A 23505-nucleotide genomic window follows, 5' to 3' on the forward strand; every position below is an offset into this window, starting at 1 on the left:
TTTGCATAACTATCACATAAATGCATTGAAGTCTATGAGTTATAAGAATTGTTTTTTTCCAAATGAGAAAACACATTTTCACATAAATGCATTCAAGTATAAAGAGCACAAGAAAACCAATTTCCAAATTTGAGAGAACACTTTTTCGCTAAAATGCATTGCAATCCATAGGGCATAAGAAAATACATTTATTTTACACATTTTTGCATTAAAAACTGTGAAATAAATAGATAAAACATTTCCATAATTTGTCCCTTCCTTTCATAGGAGGCTACTAACAAGCTTGTACATGCTCTAGTTATATCCCATCTTGATTACTGAAACAACCTACTCTGCAGCATCTCCCCAGTCCCTATTTAATTCTGCTGCCTGCCTCATCCATTGCTCCTCCCCCTCATCTGATGCATCCCCTCACTGCCAATCCCTCCATTGGCTGCCTGTTACCTAAAGCTTAGGTTCTCAACATGCGGTACGCGTACCCCAGGGGGTACTTCTGATGGTTCCAGGGGGTACTCAGGCTTGATAAACTTAACCAAGAATAACCAATGTAAAGTTGTGACAAATTATATATCCTATACAAACCGCAACAAATTCATCTAATTAAAAGCAACAGTAAATGCTTGGAAATTGTTTACAACCAATTATCATGTACTATGATTAAATATATATTTGTTAAGGGGTACTTGTGATACGGTTTACTATGCTAGGGGGTACTTGGTGAGTACAGGGTTTTAGAAAGGGTACATACCAATAAAATGTTGAGAAACACTGACCTAAAGGATCCAATATAAACTCCTCATCTATCATATAAAGCTCTACATAAGTTGTCACCTCCTTATTTTTCCTCACTAATCTGCAAATACCATCCCACCAGGAACCTTTGCTCCTTTTAGTAGACCCTCTTGTCACTTCTTCTCACTCTTGCATCCAGGACAGCCTGTCCATCATGAGCCAAGAAACCTTCAAACGTTCTCTCACAACACATCTTTTCAGACAAGCCTATAATTTGCTATAGGTAGCATTGGCAGTTTATTGCCTCATCCGCTAACCCCTGTGTCACCTTCCCTAACGTCTGCAACCCACTACCCTCTAGATTGTGAGCTTGCACAGGCAGGGACCTCCTTCTAGTGTTTCTGATTCTGATGTAATTTATAATATGAACATGCATCAATATTAGTGATGCCTCAAACCACTCATTAATAATATCTGTATTTGTATTGCTAGATGTCCTAATTACCATATTTTTCAGACAAGGTGAGTAAATTATTTTTCTTGCAGGTACATTATTTTCTGGTTAAATGCTGCCCACGTTACAATTTTTTTCTGGTGACATGCTGCCCACTTCATGATTATTTTCTGGTGCAATGCTACCCACTTTACAACTGTTTTCTGGTGAAATGCTGCTCACTTTACGATTAATTTCTGGTGAAATGCTGGCCACTTTAAATTATTTTCTAGTGAAATGCTGTCCACTTTACAATTTTTTCCTGGTGAAATGCTGCCCACTTTACGATTATTTTCCGGTGAAATGCTTATGCGGTCCACTTTACGATTTATTTCTGGTGAAATGCTGCTCACTTTATGATTATTTTCTAGTGAAATGCTGCCCACTTTACAATTATTTTATGGTGGAACAATGCTGCATTATGATTATTTTATAGTGAAACATTGCTGTGTTATGATTATTGTATGGTAAAACACTGCCCCATTACGATTATTTGGCACCTATGGGGGGGGAGGGCATCCAAATTTTCACAGGGGGGGGGCAGTGTTTTTTAGTTACGCCACTGTCAGTAAAGTGTTGGAAGATGTCAGCACTACATAAAACACGATAGTAATAAATAGCTACTGTGCAATCCAGGCTGTTTCGCAGAAGTTCTTGAAACAGGAGCCTAAACACTAAAATATGAATGTTGCAAACCACAACACATGAAAAAAAAAAACAGAAATGTATGCTGCAAGGTGAAATCAATTAAAAATACCCAAAGCATCTGCAACATTAGACAAAAGAAGAGTTCTATGAAATATTAATATTATGCTCTTTTGTCTGTATATTTCCAGTAATTCCCTTCTAAAAGCCACCCATAGTCTCTCCCTAGCAGCCTGTGGTATTGCAAGGAAATAACCTAAAGTGGTCCATTGTTTTCCTTGTTTTTATCCTGTATGCATTTCAATTGATCCTACTTTCTCTTCCTCTGTACCACGATGGTCTGAGCCATGCTTATGCGCTTTGAGTCCTACGGGAAAAAAGCTCTTTACAAATGTTATTTGTTGTTGTTGTTGTACTTTCTATGCAGAGTCCTCACTTTTTTGCTGTTTTTTGTTAATCATTAATAACGTATTCAATATGATGATTATCACATACGTGGTCTGTACAGTTGCTCTCATGAGTTGGTGGTACATCAGGGCACTGTTCTGTCGGTCCATTAAATCTCTGCTGGTTTCCAAACTCAGTTTCTGTCATCTGAACACCTGCAAAAAAAATGCATTCCTAGTGGTGAGGCAAAATAATTTTGACCCCTTGTCTGACATTTAATACTAGTTTCTAACGTGGTAAAAATAGGTTTCAGGTATTTATGTATTGACTTTTAAACCAGCATTGATGATTGAAGCAAGGCAGTAAAGAAAACTGGAGTAAATAAAATGTAGTTTTCCAGTCCATGTTTAATTTCTCAGCCTAAGCCCAATAAGTACTAGAAAACTGCTCTACTTTTGATCAAAACATTTTTGCACTTGCCTTTTATTACACAGTCTTTTATGCTTTACAGAGGATTACTAGTAATTCCAATTTTTTATATCCACAGTACCTTTACAGAAAGCCAATGCGTGCATGAAAAAAGGGCCATTGAAAAAGGGCTTGGCTTGATAACGAAATGGCGCGGGTGGATAACAAAATCTGATAACTATAAATATTGTTGTCAAACTTGGTTAACAATAGCTTGGACCTGTTGCTTATCTACATTTAAAATTGATATGTACTTATACTTACCACATTGCTCTGTAATTATGCCATGTTGTATCGTGTTTGAACCGTATTCCATTTAATCAAGTATTGTTGATGCATGTTGGGCTAAGCCCCTGACTTTGGGAGACTACTAGGGAGGGATTGGGAGTGAAGGAGGGGTTACTTTTGTTAAAAAACAATAAAAATTGGGGAAATAATAATGATAAAGATATTAACGTTAAAAATCGGTACGTAATTCAACAATACAGCTTAACAGAACCCTCCCCTGGTGGTGCCTAAAACTAACCACTCCCCTGGTGGCATCTAACCCTAATTGCCCCTCCCCCCGGTGGTGCCTAACCTTAACCCCCCCGGTGGTGCCTAACCCTAACCAACCCCCTGGTGGTGCTTAGCCCTAACCACCCCCCCCTGGTGTTGCCTAAAACTAACTGCCGCTGTGGTGGTGCCTAACCCAAACCACTCCATCTGCAGAAACACCCTTTTACACAGAGAAATGATAATATCTTTGATAACGTAAAATCTGTACATATAAACAAAATAATATGACAACAACTATAACTTTGCAAGCTTCTAAAATGATAACTACTTCAAAAACTATAATGTTCTAATGTTGTTAACGATATTTTTCACAGCACCCATTTATCTCCTTTTTTTCTCCGTATTAATGATAATTGCATTAAAGTCTATGGCGGCGCCCTTTTCGTCCACCCTCATCCTGCACCCTTTTTTCCTGCTACCAAGCCAATAAAGCTTACCATTTAGAATGAACTCATTCTGGATGGACTTGCCATTGAAATCACCACACAGTCCACAGGTTGTGCTGGCATATTTAGAATCTAATTCCAGCTATAGAAAGCAAATGGAAAAAGTAGAGTTATGTTTACAACAAAACATACCAGAATCATGGATAGTTTGGGTAAAATGGGGTCCTGGTCAAAAATAAACATTGCCCCCTTAGATTTGTATACTGTACTGGCTCTACGTTGGTTGTGACCTCCATAATCATTGCCTTAGGGGCCCTTAAAGCAAATCTGAAGCTAAAATAAATGTATGGGAGAGCAGGCAGGCACTCGGGGTAATAGAGCCAAAAGTCAGAAATGGTACCCAGTACACTATGAGCTCAAGACTAGCAAAGGAAAGAGTTCTTCAACAATCAAAGGACATAGGAAAAGTCTGGCACTATAGTGTTTATTGTGCAAAAAGGTGACACATCAAATGGATTAAAGTGCATCAACAAGGCATGATGTGCATTCATTAATCATGCAGTAAAAACATAGCAACATGGTGTCTTCATGCTCGACTGGGTACGAATGGGAGGCAGCGGTGGTGAGTGCCACAAGGTGCACGGCCTAACGACCGTTTCGCATGGCTTGCGCCAAGCTTTGTCAAAGGTGAAATGTGCAACCATTCCCATTCATACCCAGTCGAGCATGAAGACACCATGTTGGTATGTTTTTACTGCATGATTAATGAATGCACATCATGTTTTGTTGATGCACTTTAATCCATTTGATGTGTCACCTTTTTGCACAATAAACACTATAGTGCCAGACTTTTCCTATGTCCTTTGATTGTTGAATCTAAAATAAACTTATGAGATAAAGAATTGTATGTGTAGTACGGATAACAACTAGGACATTAGTAGCAAAAAAGTCTTGTTATTGTTATCTATGCAAAAAAAAGCTTCTCTGAGCTATTTGACCAACTTGGTTAAACTCGATCCTGTTTTATAATGAGCTTAAACAGCCAAGAAACAGTGAGACAGATTATGATAAGGTTTTACTGCTGGAAAGTTCAAGGGGTCATTATCTCTGCTCTGTTTTATAGCTTAAAATACAGGGTGTGGTTTCTAAACTGCAAATGTCACAGAATTATGCAATGTTATAAATAAAGCTATAAAAATGAAAAAATAAAAACATGAGACTTTTATTTGATATGAATGTTCTATGTATTATCCATACTACTCATACAATTCATTATCTCATAACTTTATTTTCGCTTCAGATTTTGGTCCTGAACAGTTGTTTAGTGTACAGGTGTCAAACTCCAGTCCTCAAGGGCCAGATTCATGCCAGTGTTTAGGATGAACTGAGAAATGGAGAAATGTGTTCTACTTAATGAATGACACCTTTCCTGATGAAGCCCCATCAAATAAAGTGAGCTGTGTCAAAAATGTGTGAGAAACACAGCACTTCAGGACTGAAGTTCAACACAGGGCCGGGCCGAGGCAGAGACGAGAGAGGCTCCAGCCTCAGGGCCAATGTTGCCAACCATCCATGAAAGTACGAGCGGTCCACCTTTTTAACCCCAAAAAGGCAGTGTCCTTACCTGCCCGTACTTAGGGAAAGGCATCCGTCCATGGAGGGTTGGCAGGCGGGACGTGAACTGACTGTGGCGTCTAATAGACGCCGCATCAGTTCACCAGCAGCAGAGCAGGGCTACGGGAAGATGGCTGCTGAAGCCCTGCACTGGAGACTATTTATTTCTCCAGTACTGGGCTTCGGGTGCCATCTTCCCGTAGCCCTGCTCCGCCTGTGAGTGAGAGGCTGAGGCTGATCGCGGGAATTTTGCAGCTGCTGGCTGCGAAGAGTCAGACCGGGGGAGCTGCGCTGGAGGGAGGCCGGGACTAAGGAGAGGAGTTGTCTGCAGCCTGCAGGTAAGTAAATGTTTGTTTTTGTTTTTTTACAGGTGCTGCCCACATGTATTTATTAGTGACAGGTGCTGCCCATGCCCACATTACTGGTGACAGGTGCTGCCCATGCCCACATTACTGGTGACAGGTGCTGCCCATGCACACATTACTGGTGACAGGTGCTGCACATGCCCACATTTCTGGTGACAGGAGCTGGTCATGCCCACATTACTGGTGACAGGTGCTGCCCATGCCCACATGTATTACTGTTGACAGGTGCTGCCCATGCCCATATTACTGGTGACAAGTATGGATGCCCATGCCCACATTACTAGTGACAGATGCTGACCATGCCCACATTACTGGTGACAAGTGCTGCCCGCATGTATTTACTGGTAAAATGTGCTGCCCACATGTATTTACTGGTAAAATGTGCTGCCCACATGTATTTACTGGTGAAATGTGCTGCCCATGCCCACACGTATTTACTGGTGACAGGTGCTGCCCATGCCCACATGTATTTACTGGTGACAGGTGCTGCCCATGCCCACATGTATTTACTGGTGACAGGTGCTGCCCATGCCCACATGTATTTACTGGTGACAGGTGCTGCCCACAAAGTGCATTTACTGGTGAAATGTGCTGCCCACATAGTGCATTTACTGGTGAAATGTTCATCCCATGCCCACGTGTAAGTACTGGTGAAATGTGCTGTCCATACCCACATGTATTACTGGTGAAATGTGCTGCCCAAGCCCACATGTATTTACTAGTGAAATGTGCTGCCCATGCCCACATGTATTTACTGGTGAAATGTGCTGCCCACAAAGGCCTTGATTCATAAAAAGCAGCGCGATAAAAAAAATCATGTAGGGGAAAATACCACACTCTGTATATTACCGGTCTGTGTGCTAATTCATAGAGATTTCCCCAGCTGCTGTTGAAGGTCGGTAAATTACCGCAGCCCATTGAGCGGTGGAGTAGAGCAGTGTGGCGAGATCTCTCTTTTGTCCTGCACAGATGACTCATACAGACGACTCACACAGACTTTCCCTGCCTGCACAGATGACTCGCACAGATAACTCACACAGACTTTGGCTCCCTACACTTTGCATTGTTAACACCTCACCAGAGGTGCAGGTAACTTGTTAAGACCTCACCAGAGGTGTCGGTAACTGTCGTGAGGCTTACCGCTTGTTGAAGGCTTTATGAATTGATATTTGCTTACAATTTACTGACATGTGTTGGAGGTAACTACAGCCAAGTCGGTAATTTATCTCCCTGGTCGGTAATGTCAGCTTTTCATGCGGTAACAGCCTTTATGAATTGACACATTGCTAAGTGGTTGGGAAAGTCTGCTGTTTTCAGCATTATCGCATGCGGTAATGCTTTATGAATTGATGCCTTAGTTTATTTACTGGTGAAATGTCCCACATAGCTTCATCTATGTTTCCCTCCTCCGATATTCACAAGAAGTTTTCTAAAAAGCCTGCTACTGACTACGTCCCCTGTCCGTCCAAACCTTGGGATGTCCAGATTTTTTGAACATTTTGTCCAGGAAAATTAAGAAATTGGGTTGGCAACCCTGCTCAGGGTGCAGTGTAGGAGGGGGCCGCACAACTCATTCAGCTATTATTCCCCTATTATGTTTGAAATACACAGCAAAAAGAACTTGTCCTACTTTCTTACCAGCAGACTGTCCTCATCTTTCATTGTTAAGACCAGACCGAGCTTAGACGTCACAGTCAGATATTCTCTAGGATTCTTAATTTGAACTCCAGACCCACTGTATGGCAGCTGGACACTAAATGGAGAAATGTAAAAATAAATATGTCATCATTGCTTCTAGGACCAATCTAATATTATATGGTATCTTGTATGAATCATTGTAAGGGGGCGTCAGCTGTTACAAATTCCTAACTTAACAATCCAAAATTTGTAAAGAACTGGATCATTTTGGACTCTATCACCAGGGCAATCCCATGCTCATGTGGTATCGCAATGCACAGCCACTGTGTGTGATAAAATGCACTCCCTATTCACTACAATGAATGGTGGTATGTCTTAGTTTTACACCAAAATCACTCCAGCAAGGTGTTTCAATAGCGCATCACATGCGTTACCGTTGATGCGAATAGTGCCATTGAAATGCAATAGATGTGCTGCCATGAGGAAAATGTACGATATTGTGTACCCAACACTACTACTGCACTGAGCAGGATCCATGTCTTCCTAGTACATCTCTTCATGATACAACTTCTGCAGCATGCCTGTAGAATAGGATTAATGCAACCTAGAGGCAAACCCAGGTAATAACAATAGCATATAATGTAAAGGTATGTAAGTATTAGTCATTCCAGATAATTGATCAGCTGTATTCAAGTAAAGCCGAAGTGAAAGCTAAGCTTTTTGTTGACCACAGAAGCCATTTATCACATTATTATTTAGTATTTACTTAGTGCTGGCATCTTCCGCAGCGCTCTACCAAGTACATAGCCATGTCACTTTACAAGAGAATTTCGGAGATGCCTGGTAAAATAAAAAAAAATTAAAAATTGTTTAAGAAGGAGAGGTAGTGTTTGTCTTACCTCTCCCGAAGAATGAGATCAGTGAAATGTGAATTTATTAAGCACTAAAATAAGAGAAAATGTCCCTCCATTGTAAGCAATCTCACTAATTATTACAGTAACCCAATAAGTTCCCTTAAAATGAAGGGATGTGTTGTCCCTTAGCAGCAACTTCAGAAATGCTCTTGCTGAGGTTCCCCAGTGGATCAGTGGTGGACTGGTGGAGTGTCGGTGGTGAGAGGTGAGGAATGGTGTTGCAGTGTGTGTGTGTTTTGGGGAGGGGTCGGTGGGTGTCAGGGTGCTATGGGTGGTTGCAGGCGTGCTGCTCTTCAGCCCAGGGGGGGAGCCGGTGCCGATGGTGGGCAAGCAGCAAAGCATCTTTACATGTACTGCCAGTGGTCCCCATTGGTCCCTTAACTGACCAATGTGAAACCTCCTCAGGGTCCATAAAAGTACAGATGGGGAGCCCCCATGGCACATTTAAAGATGTTTTGATGGGAGCTTGGGCTTGCTATACTTAAGTATATTGAGTGCTGGTGATGAGGAACGTCGTGAGTGGCATTGCCATGAGACAATACGGAACTATATTAGCATGGTACCATTAACTAAAGGTAAGTATTTATTGTTAATTAAGAATATTAAAATACGGGCGGATCCAGAACTACACATGCTGGCCATGGACCATGCACCACACCAGCTTCATCCAGTTTCACAGCTGCAAGGACTGGCTCCCACTCTCCCTTTTAAGTTGCTCTTCCCTCCTGCACCCGCACAGAGTTACCCTCCCCCCACAGTTACCCTAGCTGCCCTCACCTGCTGAGCCCTCAGAAGAGGCTTCCAGGCAAGTGTAACGATTGCGGAATCGTCTCCGTGGTCAGCGCACCAGACGTGCGCTGACACGGCGGATTTCCTCCACAAGCGTATAAATTTGCAGGAACCCAGCAGTAAGTGCAATGCACCTGCAGAGGGAAATTCCTGACGGCAGGTGGAGCTGTGGAGTGCAGAGGAACAGCTCCTCTGCTCTACCACACACGCCAGACAGGAATTGTACGAAGGGAAGAACCGTAATTGCAAGAGAAGCGATTGAGAGTGAGCACAGAGACAGATTGTGTGTGTGTGCATAAAACTAGTCGCCAACCCGCGACTGTGCACACACCACAGCAGATACCAAGCAGGAACGCGATTGCGAGAGGTGCGATCGCCAGACGTGACACAAGGCTACAGCAAGGCGGAGCACGAGAGTAGCAAAGGCACAGCAAATCATACAATGAGGAGATGCGGAAAATAACAAACGCTAGCTAACCTGCGAACACCGCACTCATTCGCAACATTGCACGCGGTTATGCGCGGTCTCCACGTGATAAGCACAATAGAGACAAGCACGCCTAACTAACCATCGACAGACAAACATGAAACAGAGGACGCGAACGCTTGCTTAACGGTTACCTCACCGAGCCTCCAGCAAGCGGTCGTAGCAGACAAGACAGACACACGAAAACAGGGACAAGCGAGAGATAGGATCCACAGCACTAGCGAGAAGCGAGTGAGATCCAGGTACAGAGTAGCAGAACAGAAGGATCCATAGCACTAGCGAAAAGTGGCTAGCGCGATCCCAGGAGACTGAACAGAAGGATCCACAGCGCTAGCGAAAAGTGGCTAGCGCGATCCCAGGAGACAGAACAGAAGAGATAGCTGGTAGCAACCGCTGCACCAGCTATACTCCAAGAACAGAGATCAGAACCATTTCCTGTCGACCACCGCTGGGACAGGACAACAGCAACAGAACAAACAAACAGATAAACAATCCTAACTGCACTTAGGGAATCTGCCTAGCACAGTTTCCAGGAATTACTCTAAGCTGATCTTCAAACCAAGAGCATGGCTGACACTCTCTAGGAGTGTGTACTACAAACCCTGAAGGAATGACCAGCAAAGGACTGTGGGTAATCCCAACCTTTATACTGACAGTCATCACAGGAGGCAGGTAGGGGATTTGCATAACGAATGTTATGCACAGGCAGCTGAACAGATTCTCACAGCAAGCTTTTAGAGAACCATGCCAGCCGTAACCACAAATTGAGGCCCTGGCTTCAAAGAGCTGACTATGCTGAGGCTGCGGAAACCCCACAGGCGTATATGAACACACACTAACTTGGCTTGATTGTCGCACTGAACCACTGAATTTAAAGGGAACCTAAACTGAGAGGGATATGGATGTTTCCTTTTAAACAATGCCAGATGTTTGTCAGTCCTGATGATCTATTTGGCTTCAGTAGTGTCTGAATCACAGACCTTAAAAAAGTATGCAGCTAATCCAGTCTGACTTCAGTCAGAGCACCTGATCTGCATGCTTGTTCAGGGGCTGAGGCTAAAAGTATTAGAGACACAGGATCAGCATTCGAGTTAGACAACTGGAATTATTTTAAAAGAAAAAATCCATATCCTTCTCAGTTTAGGTTCCCTTTAAAGTGTGAGAAGGAATAACTATTCTACAACAGGTGCTTTTTGTTCTCACTCTGTCCCTTACCGATTGGAGTTGGGCCGAACGGTTCGCCTGCGAACGGTTCCATGCGAACTTCCGTGGTTCGCGTTCGCGTCCCGCAGGCGAACCTTTGCGGAAGTTCGGTTCGTCCCATAATGCACCATGGAGGGTCAACTTTGACCCTCTACATCACAGTCAGCAGGCCCAGTGTAATCAATTAGGCTACACTAGCCCCTGGAGCCACTCCCCCCCTACTAAAAGGCAGGCAGCGGCGACCATTACGGTCACTCGTGTGCCTGCATTAGTGAGAGTAGGGCGAGCTGCTGCACACTCTCTCTCATAGGGAAAGATTAGTTAGGCTTAGCTTGTCCCTGGCTGCATACCTGTTCTGTGAACCCACCACTGCATACCTGTTCTGTGAACCCACCACTGCATACCTGTTCTGTGAACCCACCACTGCATACCTGTACTGTGAACACACCACTGCATACCTGTTCAGTGAACCCACCACTGCATACCTGTTCTGTGAACCCACCACTGCATACCTGTTCAGTGAACCCGCCACTGCATACCTGTTCTGTGAACCCACCACTGCATACCTGTTCTGTGAACCCACCACTGCATACCTGTTCTGTGAACCCACCACTGCATACCTGTACTGTGAACCCACCACTGCATACCTGTTCTGTGAACCCACCACTGCATACCTGTTCTGTGAACCCACCACTGCATACCTGTACTGTGAACCCACCACTGCATACCTGTTCAGTGAACCTGCCACTGCATACCTGTACTGTTCAGTGAACCCGCCACTGTATACCTGTTCTGTTCAGTGAACCCGCCACTGTATACCTGTTCTGTTCAGTGAACCCGCCACTGCATACCTGTTCTGTTCAGTGAACCCGCCACTGCATACCTGTTCTGTTGAGTGAACCCGCCACTGTATACCTTCTCTGTTCAGTGAACCCGCCACTGCATACCTGTTCTGTTCAGTGAACCCGCCACTGTATACCTGTTCTGTTCAGTGAACCCGCCACTGCATACCTGTTCTGTTCAGTGAACCCGCCACTGCATACCTGTTCTGTTCAGTGAACCCGCCACTGCATACCTGTTCTGTTCAGTGAACCCGGCACTGCATACCTGTTCTGTTCAGTGAACCCGCCACAGTATACCTGTTCTGTTCAGTGAACCCGCCACTGCATACCTGTTCTGTTCAGTGAACAGTTTGGTGTGTCAGTGTGAAGCAGTACCTTAATTACACTACCTGATTGATGTATACACATGCAAGATGTTTAAAGCACTTTAGGCCTGTCATTTAGCATTCAATATGATTTATGCCCTTAAAACGCTGCTTTGCGTCAAATCCAGATTTTTCCCGGGGACTTTTGGCGTGTATCCCACTCCGCCATGCCCCCCTCCAGGTGTTAGACCCCTTGAAACATCTTTTCCATCACTTTTGTGGCCAGCATATATTATTTTTTTTTTCAAAGTTCGCATCCCCATTGAAGTCTATTGCGGTTCGCGAACTTTAACGCGAACCGAACCTTCCGCGGAAGTTCGCGAACCCGGTTCGTGAACCTAAAATCGGAGGTTCGGCCCAACTCTATTACCGATAAACCTCTGCAGCAGAGCTCTTTTGACTGATACTGAAGGGGCTAGTCCTATGCCTTTTCTGTTCTAAGTCTGAATGTGAACTTTATAACAAAATCGTATGACCAGAGGGGTGCATTACCAGCGTGGGAATAATCCTGTCATAGTCTAATATCCCTACCATATTATTATTATGTATTTATATAGGACTGACATCTTCTGCAGCACTTTACAGAGTACATAGTCATGTTAACCACCTGGACTAAAAGCTACGCAGGGACAGTTGCCTATTATTATAGAGGATGTGGGAGTATGTATGTGTATTTGTATGGGGGGGGGGGGGGGGATGATTCAGTGAGGTTCCTTGCCTGAAGGGACAAAACGGCTAGAAACAACCCTGCCTAGTTAAGGTTTCCTTAAAGTGAACATTAATATGGCCAGTTACTATCCTGGGGCTTTTTTCAGCTCTGAAGTCCTCCTGCTCCCTCACCATCATTCCACTCTGCTCCATTCCTCCGCTGTCCCCCTCTCAAAGCTGGGTGACTCAGCACGATAGAGAAGAAGACACAGGGCATGCATGCAGCAGGCAGAGGGGGACAGTGGAGGTATCGAGCAGTGCAGGAAGAGTCCCCAGGTAAGTAACTGGCGACAATAATATTCACATAATTATTGTGTGTGTGTGTGTGTGTGTGTGTGTGTGTGTGTAGGTAATTACAGTGTGTGTGTGGGGGGGGGGGGGGGGGGGGCATAAGAAAAAATTACTATGGGGCCCAGTCATTTCTAGCTACGCCCCCTGGTAAGAAGTGCATTATTTTGTTTATTAGGAAAGGAGTTATTACTCAAAGTTTAGCTGTTGAAGTCCACTGTCTGTGATTTACACCACTGCTAAGTTCATGCACATTTAGCCTTCCCATGACCCCTTATTATCACACCCACTTTCCAGTGCATGGACAGTGGACACGCCCTTTTTTGCCATGGCACGCTTCATGCACTGCAAGTTCACAGCTACCCCGGTAGGGGATCCAGCACCTGCATAGCACCCTCAATGAAAAATTACTGGAGCTGCCCCTGCCCTCCACACAGAGATAAGATCTGCAGTCTCCTCGTTATCGGCACAGATAGAAGACCTGTGGGCTGGAACTAACAGAATGGAGGTGCGGGAAGACATAATAGCAGACGCTATAGATGTGGTGCAGGGCAAGAATAAGAAACAGGAGGATAGGATCCTGGCACTAGAGACCAAAGTGGAGGACATTGACAACAGGGGCAGGAGAGATAATTTGAGGCTGTGATTTTTCCAGAGTCTGTCACTGACATAAGGAGCTTTACACTAACTGTATTCAAAGCCGTGCTTCCAGATTGTCAGGAGGAGTTGTTGAGATTTGACAGAATACAGAGATCACTTGGTCCCTCAAGGAGAGCCGACACTCCCAGGGATATAACCCTTAAAATGCATTATATAGAATCCAAGGAACGCATTTTGAGAGCTGCAAGAGATTTAGGCCATAATGGGATTGGTAGTGACTTTAAAGTTCAAATATATCTGGATATATCACTGGTTAAGCTAACAAAGAGAAGAGCCTTGAAGCCAGTCACCCTGGCTCTCCAGAAAAGAGCTATCCAGTATAAGTTGGGAGATCCATTCATGCTACAATTTGCAATTGGGCCCAAGAAGTACCAAGTGCATTCACTACAAGAAAGGCTGAAAGCCGTGAGGGACAGTGGGCTGCCTGCTCAGAAGGAGAACCTTCAGATGAACCCTTCAGATGGACTCAGGAAACTCGAGCAAAAGGCTGCATAGAGATTGGACAGAGATCTCACAAATATGCCAAAAAAAGTCTAGAGACAGGAAAATAACTCCTTTCAATTCTCCAAAATACCACGGGCTCAGCATCCTTCTCCTTCAGCCGGAGCTACATTAAAATGAGGTTAAAAGAAGTGGTGATTTCTCCTCTGGGCGATAAAGCACATACTGTATACTATGGATAGCACAATGACTCTTGTGTGCACATATATATATTACATGCTCATTGCTCATCACTACTGATGTCGCATAATCCTAATTTCCCATCGTAAATTATTTGCAATTAGGATGTGAAATCGTAATTTGTAAAATTTTGGGTAATTTTGCACCAAATTTAGCGGTTAATAACAAAGCCCCCATACCACTGTCGCCATAAAAACGCAAAGCAAAAATGTTTTTTAAAGGGGTTCTGTGGAGGGGTTAAAAAAACAAAAAATGACACTTACCTGGGCTTCTATCAGCCCCCTGCAGCTCATGTCCCACGCCCTCCTTCTACGATCCTCCGTTCCCCACTACCGGTCCCGGTCTAAATATGCGTCTTACTACTGACTGCTGTGCGTGTACTCTATCCCGTGCACGTCATCAGGAGCTAACTGCGCAGGCAGAGTACAAGAAAACTTTGTACTGCGCCTGCGCAGTAAGCTCCCGATGACACAAGCAAGAGCGAGCACTATTCATCTAGTGAGACGAATATTAGACCGGGACCGGCGGCAGGGAACCGAGGATTGTAGGAGGGCGTGAGACATGTCATTTAGGATTGTGGATAGTGGTCTGTTATTGCTATAGTTGAAAATGTTATATACTCTAGTTGCATTGGCTTATTACGTTAAATTGACAAAGACAATAGCCACAAGGGAAACTAGATGCTTTCCTTTCTGAAGAAACCACAAAATAGTGGCTTGATATCCTATTGGCTGTATGTGGCTTCGCCTACTTCTCAAAACGCTAACCCCAGTCTCCCAGTGACTGGATGTACGAAGTTTGGGGTTTCTGGCTTTTATACTGTGAAAATGACTGCTTTTGAAATTTTTCCATTGAAGTCAATAGGGAACATCTAATAAGATTAATTTCTCAAAGTGCAATACATTGGCTGTTTCAAAGCCAACATAATAATAAGTATACTGTATATGGTGATGATGTCCTTTTACAAAAAAAAAAGCATATTTTAGGAGTTAGGATTCTTTATATCGCTGTATTCATAATTATATTATTCTACCAACATAAAGGTATTATCTCATAGGGCTTGATTCACAAAGCAGTGCTAACTGTTAGCACGCCTGTGAAAACCCCCTTAGCACGTCTAAACGAGCTTTTCGCGCGCAAAACTTTATGCGTGTAAAACTTTACAGTGCACGCAGTGCACTCCGCGCGAAGTGCCCATAAAAGCCTATGGGACTTAGCGCGCACATAGCAAAGTTTTGCGTGCGGTACTTAGCGTGCGATCTGATTGAGAAAACCGGTGCTAACCTACTTAGCACCCTTGTTAGCGTGCCTAAAGACTTTAGACGTGCTAAGTAGGTTAGCACCGCATAGTGAATCAAGCCCATAGTGTGCAGGGGCATAACAACCAAATAAAAAGAGCTAAATGTATTTAGTACTACAAATCTAAATCCCCTGATATAATAATGTTACAGGAGACACGCTTCTCCAAATTCTCTCATCCCATTTTTTTCCTGAAATAATACCAAACTTAGTTCTTATGTAATTGTTAGAATAAAAAAAATGGTGTCGCTATTCTTTTACATAAGAGATTGCCTTTCACACTTAGGAACACATTTGTGGACAAAGAAGGCCAATATCTTGTTATATCCAGGGATATAGCATAGTGTTTATGGTTAAGTTAGAATGATAAAAGACTGTTTAAGTGGTTGGGTTTTTATTCCACCTTTAAAGGGCAACTGAAGCGAGAGGTATATACAGGCTGCCGTATTTATTTCCTTTTAAGCAATACCAGTTCCCTGGTTACTCTGCTGATCTTTTGCCTCTAATACTTGGAACCTGAACAAGCATGCAGATCAGGTGTGTCTGACAATATTGTCAGATCTGACAAGATTAGCAGCATGCTTGTTTCTGGTGTGATTCATACACTACTGCAGCCAAATAGATCAGCAGAGCTGCAAGGCAACTAGTGTTGTTTAAAAGGAAATAAATATGGCAGCCTCCATAAACCTCACACTTCAGTTGTCCTTCAACCCTTTGTGGGAATGGATTCTCATTTCACTTGGGGAGGAAATAGCTGGCATCTGAGGGTCCCCTTGTTAAAGGGGACTCCCAGATGCCACCATGAAATTTCCCAGGGCCTACACCCACAGGCATGGGGGTAGTCTCCCCATGATTCTCCTGAGCCCCTTGTCCATGGATTGGGCAAAGGCTCTGGGAGAGAGGAGGAGGCTTTCCAGAGCCTCCAAAAGCATAGTCCACATGGTCTGGTATAGCTCAGGCAGCAGATCCCCACACGATCTGGGCTCTGCATTCTGGCTATACGAGCCTGTATAAGTGATTAGGTGGTTAAAGAGGCTTGGGAAGGGGTATCCCACATCATATTTTTATCAAACAAGTTTTAACAGTGCAAACAATAGGTAAATTTGCCAGGGATCCTTATACAGCAATATTGAAGCTTTACAGCGATCCCCGGCCAAACTGTTGCCAGGTCCACTGGGTTTTTAGGTGGTCAGTTCTACTGCATACTGACCCCCTAGAAACCCTGGCATGAAATTCACTGCTTTTTCTCTAGATATATGTAAATTTACACAATAGATAGACAGATAGATAGATAGATAGATAGATAGATAGATAGATTATTTAATCACATTTCATAGATAGATAAATTATTTAATCACAAGGACATGAAAAGAAGTTACTGCACTCTCCTTTCTACAAAGATCTAGATAACACTGTTTATTTATCTCTGAGCTGATAAAAAAGGTATTCAATGGCAGGACTAATTAGTAAACAAGTGTAAAATAAACAATGCAAGGGAAGACAGATGCAATGAGTGAGTAGGGTGTAGAATGTGTTCTATCTTATACATGAGGATAACAAATGAACAGTTTAAACTTAGATTTAAATAAACAAAAGAGATAGACAACTAAAATGTACAATAGAACTGTTAACATTAAAGCTATAATGTATGAAAGTGGATAAATTGTGTATTTTTTCCATTTTTCCTTATTTTCCTCTTCTTCCATTTTATTTAAAACACATAGCAAATAAGGTAATTACTAAAAACAATAAACCACAAAAAGCCTAAAATGTCCTGAAAAAACAATATATAGATAATTTAGTTCTGATAATTAGTGATTGAGTTATTGAAAAAGAAATCAGAGCTGCGCTGATCTGTAAAAAAAACAACCCTGCAGGAAAGTGGTTAAAGAAAAAAAAAAAACATTTTTTCCTATTGGTAACTTTAAATTCTATTCTTTAAAAACTACTAGTTCTTTTTGAAAGATTTTGAAAGATTTTTTTTCCCGTGTTCCCACTGTTGTCCTTGAAGTATACCCAAGGCTGTGCAGGGGAGGAGCAGATGATACACAGAGGAATCTCCCCTGCTTCATGCAATGCCTCTTTGTCCCCTATGCGCCGCTCTCAGTCTCCCTTGAGCTGCTTGTCGGCAATCTCAAGAGGAAGGGGCGTCCCTTGCAGGAAAAGAACTCCTGCAAAATGCCCACTTGGGTGTTATGAACGCCCCTACCCCAGCTCGAATGGTCAGCTCTGCCTCTCCGCCGCCTCCCTGCTCTGAGCTTTGTGTTGAGACCTACACAGCCAGAGTTGAAGCATCGTGACCCCAGGGGTCTTGGCCATGTTTGTTTGTTTTCTTTTTAACTTTAATTTGGCAATTGCGGGTTGCAATAATTGACGCTACCTGATCCAGCGAGCATGGTTTTTTTTCAGTTTTTTTTTTTTTTTTTTACAAAAATAAATGTCCATCTCGCGTTTACTTTAACATACCCTGCGAATTGGATGATGCTAGCATGAATGGAAACTTTGCTATTAAAGGGAAACTAAAGTGACAGGTATATGGAGGGTGCAATGTTTATTTCCTTACATGCAATACCAGTTGCATGTCAGACCTGCTGATGTTCAGCCTCTAATACTTTTAGCCATAGACCTTTAACCACTTGTCGACCGCGCACTCATAACGCGCGTCGGCAAAGTGGCAGCTGCAGGACCAGCGACGCACATCTTGTTTTGGCTGTTAGAGACAGCTGTAAACAGCTAATTCCTGTCTGTGAACATTGTTACATTGTGGCAGTTTGCCCAGAGTACCGCGGTACTCAGAGCTTCTTGTGGGAGGGGTTTCAGCACAAAATCAGTCATACAGCGCCCCCTGATGGTCTGTTTGTGAAAAGCATCATATTTCTCATGTAAAAGGGGGTATCAGCTACTGATTGGGATAAAGTTCAATTCTAGGTTGGAGTTTCTCTTTAAGGGGGGGGGGGGGGGGTAAAGGCTGGGTCATCAAGTGGTTAACAAGCATGCAACAGATGAGGTGTTTCTGTCAATTCTGACAAGATTACCTGCATGCTTGTTTCTGGTGTGATTCAGACACTACTGCAGCCAAGCAGACCAGACAAGGCTGCCAGGCAACTGGTATTGTTTAAAAGGAAATAAATATGGCAGTCTCCATACCCTTCCCACTTCATGTTCCCTGTAACTCCTAAAGTTAGCACCAATGACTTCAATGTTAAAGGACGCAAACGCAAACATTTGGGCAAGGAACATTTGCGTATTACGCATAAATGTGGACGACAAGAGAACTGTCTGCCAGTGCGCCTGATGATCCATCACTGATCAACAGGAAACACCAGCAGTCATTTTGCTGCAGTTTCTGGGAATATATGTACATTTTCGATACCAATGGATTGATAAACTATCCCATATGCAATTAACTATTTCTCCCAAGTGTTTGTTTCAAACTTTTGAATACAGCGCATTTTAAATCATCGGTAAGCAAGAAAATACTTAAATAGTTCTGATAGTACTTTTTCACCTACTTTTTGGTACTTTTTCAATTGCAAAGTGCTGAAAAGTTATTCTAGATAGAAGATGAAAACATATCTCCTAGGAGAAAACTCAGCAGAGAAAGTTAAAGGAATACTATCGATTGAAACGACTTTTTTTTTTAATACTCTATATTAGTGTACACATTACCACTAGCGCTAGGGGCACTTTATTTATTCACCCAGGTCTCTCTCTCACTATCCCTGCTTAAAAATTCATTTCTCACACAGCTCATAGTAGTTTGGGTCACCCTAAACTGCTTGGTTACTCTGTCACACAGCTCACAAATATATTTCACTGTGTCACTCACAGCATGCAGGAGACATGAGGAGAAATAGGCTGATCTGAGGTGGTAAAAGGTAACTAAATGAGCTGTAATATTGCTGGAATATAACTAGCTATACCACGAGTCTGTGTTTACACTCAGACTGGCTGCCTGCTTGAGGTGATTCACTCCAGGCTGCATCCACTTTACAAGCTGCTGAGAGGGGCAGACCACTGTCTACAATTAGCATTATTAGTATCTTTATCAGTCAAGAGAAGCAAAGATAATAAACACACATTGCTAGAATCTTTAACCCCTTACCACCATAGCAATAAGATTCTTTCAGCAAGGTGATAATTAAACTATAAACTGAGGAGTTGATAGCAACTCCCCTGTGCAGACATGGTCTTAGCCCTCTGGGAGCCCTCAGTTTTTAGATACATTTGTATCCAACACTGACGCCAAAACTGACGGAGGATTTTACAGCTGAGAGGAACAGCTGTGTGAGGAATCAAATTGCTCCTAGTACTTGCCCTAATGTGTGCTACAACATACAGCATTTAAAAATAAATGCATACATCGATAGTATTACTTTAATTGCATATGGTCCATTATCTGTCATTTAACCACATTCAATCAAAATCTATTCTGTCTGTTATAACTTTAAAATCAATTTTCTCAAAATCTCAAGGTAATTTTACCATTGTCCCCACTGTCACCATTGTCCCCACTCCTAAACATACCTAGCAAAATTGGTATTTATAGCATGTATTTGTTATCAACCACTAAAGTCGGCGGTATTGACTATTTTGCCCTGAAATCTGCCAATGCAAAAATGTGAAAGGAGAATTTTACAGCGAAATACACTGCTATACTGTGAAAAAATGTAGTAAGCAAGAATTGGCCAATTCATCGCAAAATGTTCTTCTTTTGTGAAGTGTTAGCTCTACCAGACTAACGCCTTATGTCATCTCATCCCTACTTGTCCTTAAAGGACCTATGTCACTGAAATCTTAAAATGCGTGTAAACATTTACAAATAAGAAGTACATTTCTCCCAGAGTAAAATGAGCCATAAATTACTTTTTTTCCTATGTTGCTGTCACTTACAGTAAATGGTAGAAATCTGACATTACCGACAGATATTGGATTAGCCCGTCTTCTCATGGGGGGTTCTTAGGGTTTTCTTTATTTTTAAAAGCACTTAGTGAATGGCAGTTGCTCTGTCTAACTGCCAAAAAAGTGTGCCAGCATCTTTGTATAAATCTTTTTCAGGGAATGTCTTTATAAAGAATAAAGGCCATGCTGAGAATCCCCCATGAAGAGATGGACTAATCCAAAACCTGTTGGTAATGTCAGATTTCTACCACTTACTGTAATGACAGCAGCATAGGGGGAAAAGTAATGTATGGCTGATTTTACTTTGGAAGAAATGTACTTCTTATTTGTATGTGCTTTAAATTTTAAGATTTTCGCAACAGTTACTTTTTAAGATTCATGGACACCTGCCGCCCATAGATTTCAAAAGTGATCAATAAGGTGACAGCTTGGGGACCCAATGATGTATAGATGTATTGCTATGTTGCAGCCTAGCAATGCATCTGTACAGCACTTGGGTCCCAAAACTGTGTGTCCCAGCGATTTCATACAGTCATTACAGATGCACAGACTGGCGATAATTGTCTGCTACAAGCCCAGCTAGGGATAAATTATGACATATATGGTGTTGTTTTAACCGGAACAAGCCAAACAATATATTTGGATGTGTTTTAAAACTGTGGCACTTTTCATGTGGAAATCAGGAAGGGTGAAACATTAAGGCTGGTTTCACACCAGGACGTTGCGTTTAAGGGGACGTTATGGTCGCATAACGTGCCCCTAACACAACGCCTGGTGCTCCCTGCTTTAGATGTCAGAGTGAGCCGCGTTGTGCAGCTCACTCTGGCGTCCGTGATGCCGTGATGCGCACTCTTGGACGCATGCGGCATCACGTGGTCCCGCCAGCCAATCGCCGCACAGAGCGGCCGTTCCAAGAAGTAAATACTGCACATCACAACGTGCAGTGAATATTAATCAGCCATGTGCCTGGCCGCTCTCCGCTCCTCCCCAATGTTACTGAGCATGTGCAAGCAGTCTAACGCGGCTCTGCCGCTTACAAAGTACTGCATGCAGTACGTTGACTTATGGCGCAGCGTTACTGTGTAACGCAACGTGGGCACTGTGAACAGCCCATTGATTTTTCATTGCTGTGCGGTGGGCTGCGTTACAGGCTGCACTAACGTGCGCCTTTAACGTCCCACTGTGAAACCAGCCTAAAACATGTGAAATTGTGGTGTTTACACCTAATTTTCTCTAATAAAATGAAATAATACTTGGAAAGAAATTACCCAAAGAAAGCCTAGATTGTCCTGAAAAAAATATATATGTTTCACTTTGATGGCATAAATTATAAAAAGTTATTGCTGTATCAATAGTGACGCAAATGATATGCCAAAATAGTCAGGAATCTTAAGGGATAAAAACCCAGGAATGCAAAGTGGTTAATTTCGTGTAGGTAGATATGCTCAGCAGCAGCTTACCTGTTACCATTGACAGACACTGTTTTATTAATTATATTCACAACTAAGCCATCCAGTTTCATGGTGATCTTCTCAATGACTGGAACATTGTTTATAACAGAGCGTTGCATCTGGATGTTAAAATCTTCATAGCTGCTCTTGCAGTGAGTTAAAAAGTTGTAGTTGCAGGTACCAGGGAAGTAGAAGACGTCCCCATCAAAAGTCTTGAAGTGGAAGTTACCCCAGGTGCTGCACACGCTGTTGGTGTGATTAAGGTTTAAAGCTAAAATAGTATACACAACAAGGTATCATTATTTTTTTTATAGTAAAGTAAAACACTTTAAAATTCTCTTTACGTAATAACTAGTAAAATTGTTTTAAGTGAACCTAAAACAAGTAAAATTATTTAAAGAGACTCTGTAACAAAAATGTCATCCTTTTTTCTACCATCCTACAAGTTCATAAACCTATTCTAATGTGCTCTGGCTTACTGCAGCACTTTCTACTATTACCGTCTCTGTAATAAATCAATGTATCTTTCCCCTGTCGGACTTGTCGCCCTGTGTCTGGAAGGCTGCCAACTCTTCCGTGCTGATCTGTTATGCACACCCCTCTCCAGACCGCTCTATGCACAATCCTGTGTGTGTGTTATTTACATAAGCCAGCAGCGTCTCTGCTCTCTTATCAGTGAAAAGAGAGCTGGATAAAAATCCTCCTCTGTAGGCTGTAAAAGGAGCTGGGCTGACACATACTGAGGAATTACAGACAGGGCAGAGCTTTCTGCAGGAAGAAACGATCAGCCTGGTTGTCACTATTCAGTGCATGAGAGCTGCAGGGGACAGAAGGTAAACACACAAATGATCTCTTGAGATATAAAAGGAAGGCTGTATACAGCCTGCTTGTGTATAGATGTATTTTCTATGTGTGGACATACCTTACATCAACCTACTTCCTGTTTTGGTGGCCATTTTGTTTGTTTATAAACACACTTTTTAAAACTGTTTTTGACTACTTTTAATGCGGCGGGGAGCGGAGAAATTGTGACAGAGGGGAATAGGAGATGTCCCCTAACGCACTGGTATGTTTACTTTGGTGTGATTTTAACAATACAGATTCTCTTTAAAATAAACACATGATGTACCTGCGAATAAATATTACTGTACATACTTACCACGAGGTCAGTTCCTCTCAGAAGCTCACCATTTTCTTTTTACAATTCCTTCCAGTTCTAACAAGATTTTAGAACTAAAATATATCAGTTGCTGTTTAGAGATGGCTCGAACCTCCGATTTGAGGTTCGCAAACCTCAAACCTCCGCAAAAAGTCAGGTTTGCGCGAACTTCCGCAAACCTCAATAGACTTCAATGGGGAGGCGAACTTCGAAAATTAGAAACATTTATGCTGGCCACAAAAGTGATGGAAAAGATGTTTCAAGATGTCTAACATCTGAGTTTTTGCATGGCGGAGTGGGATACATGCCAAAAGTCCCAGGGAAAAATCTGGATTTGACGCAAAGCAGTGTTTTAAGGGCAGAGATCACATTGCATGCTAAATTGGAGGCCTAAAGTGCTTTAAAACATCTTGCATGTGTATACATCAATCAGGGAGTGTAATTAGAGTACTGTTTCACACTGACAGACCA

The 23505-nt window shown here is 42.7% G+C and overlaps 1 protein-coding gene across 1 annotated transcript in view; it reads right to left on the reverse strand.

The window, feature by feature from the left end:
• LOC137537873 (mucin-2-like) overlaps positions 1–23028 on the reverse strand; it is a 198946-nt gene extending 175918 nt beyond the window's left edge. Inside the window, exons 1-5 of the mRNA XM_068259820.1 lie at positions 23022–23028; positions 21885–22146; positions 7287–7401; positions 3721–3811; positions 2366–2472 (exon numbers count right to left, since the gene is read on the reverse strand). Of these exons, the coding sequence (XP_068115921.1) occupies positions 2366–2472; positions 3721–3811; positions 7287–7401; positions 21885–22146; positions 23022–23028 (582 nt within the window). The remainder of the gene's footprint in view (positions 1–2365; positions 2473–3720; positions 3812–7286; positions 7402–21884; positions 22147–23021) is intronic.
• Positions 23029–23505: the final 477 nt, after the last annotated feature.

The sequence above is a fragment of the Hyperolius riggenbachi genome, chromosome 11 (genome assembly GCF_040937935.1).
Source record: "Hyperolius riggenbachi isolate aHypRig1 chromosome 11, aHypRig1.pri, whole genome shotgun sequence".
Taxonomy (NCBI): Eukaryota; Metazoa; Chordata; class Amphibia; order Anura; family Hyperoliidae; genus Hyperolius; species Hyperolius riggenbachi.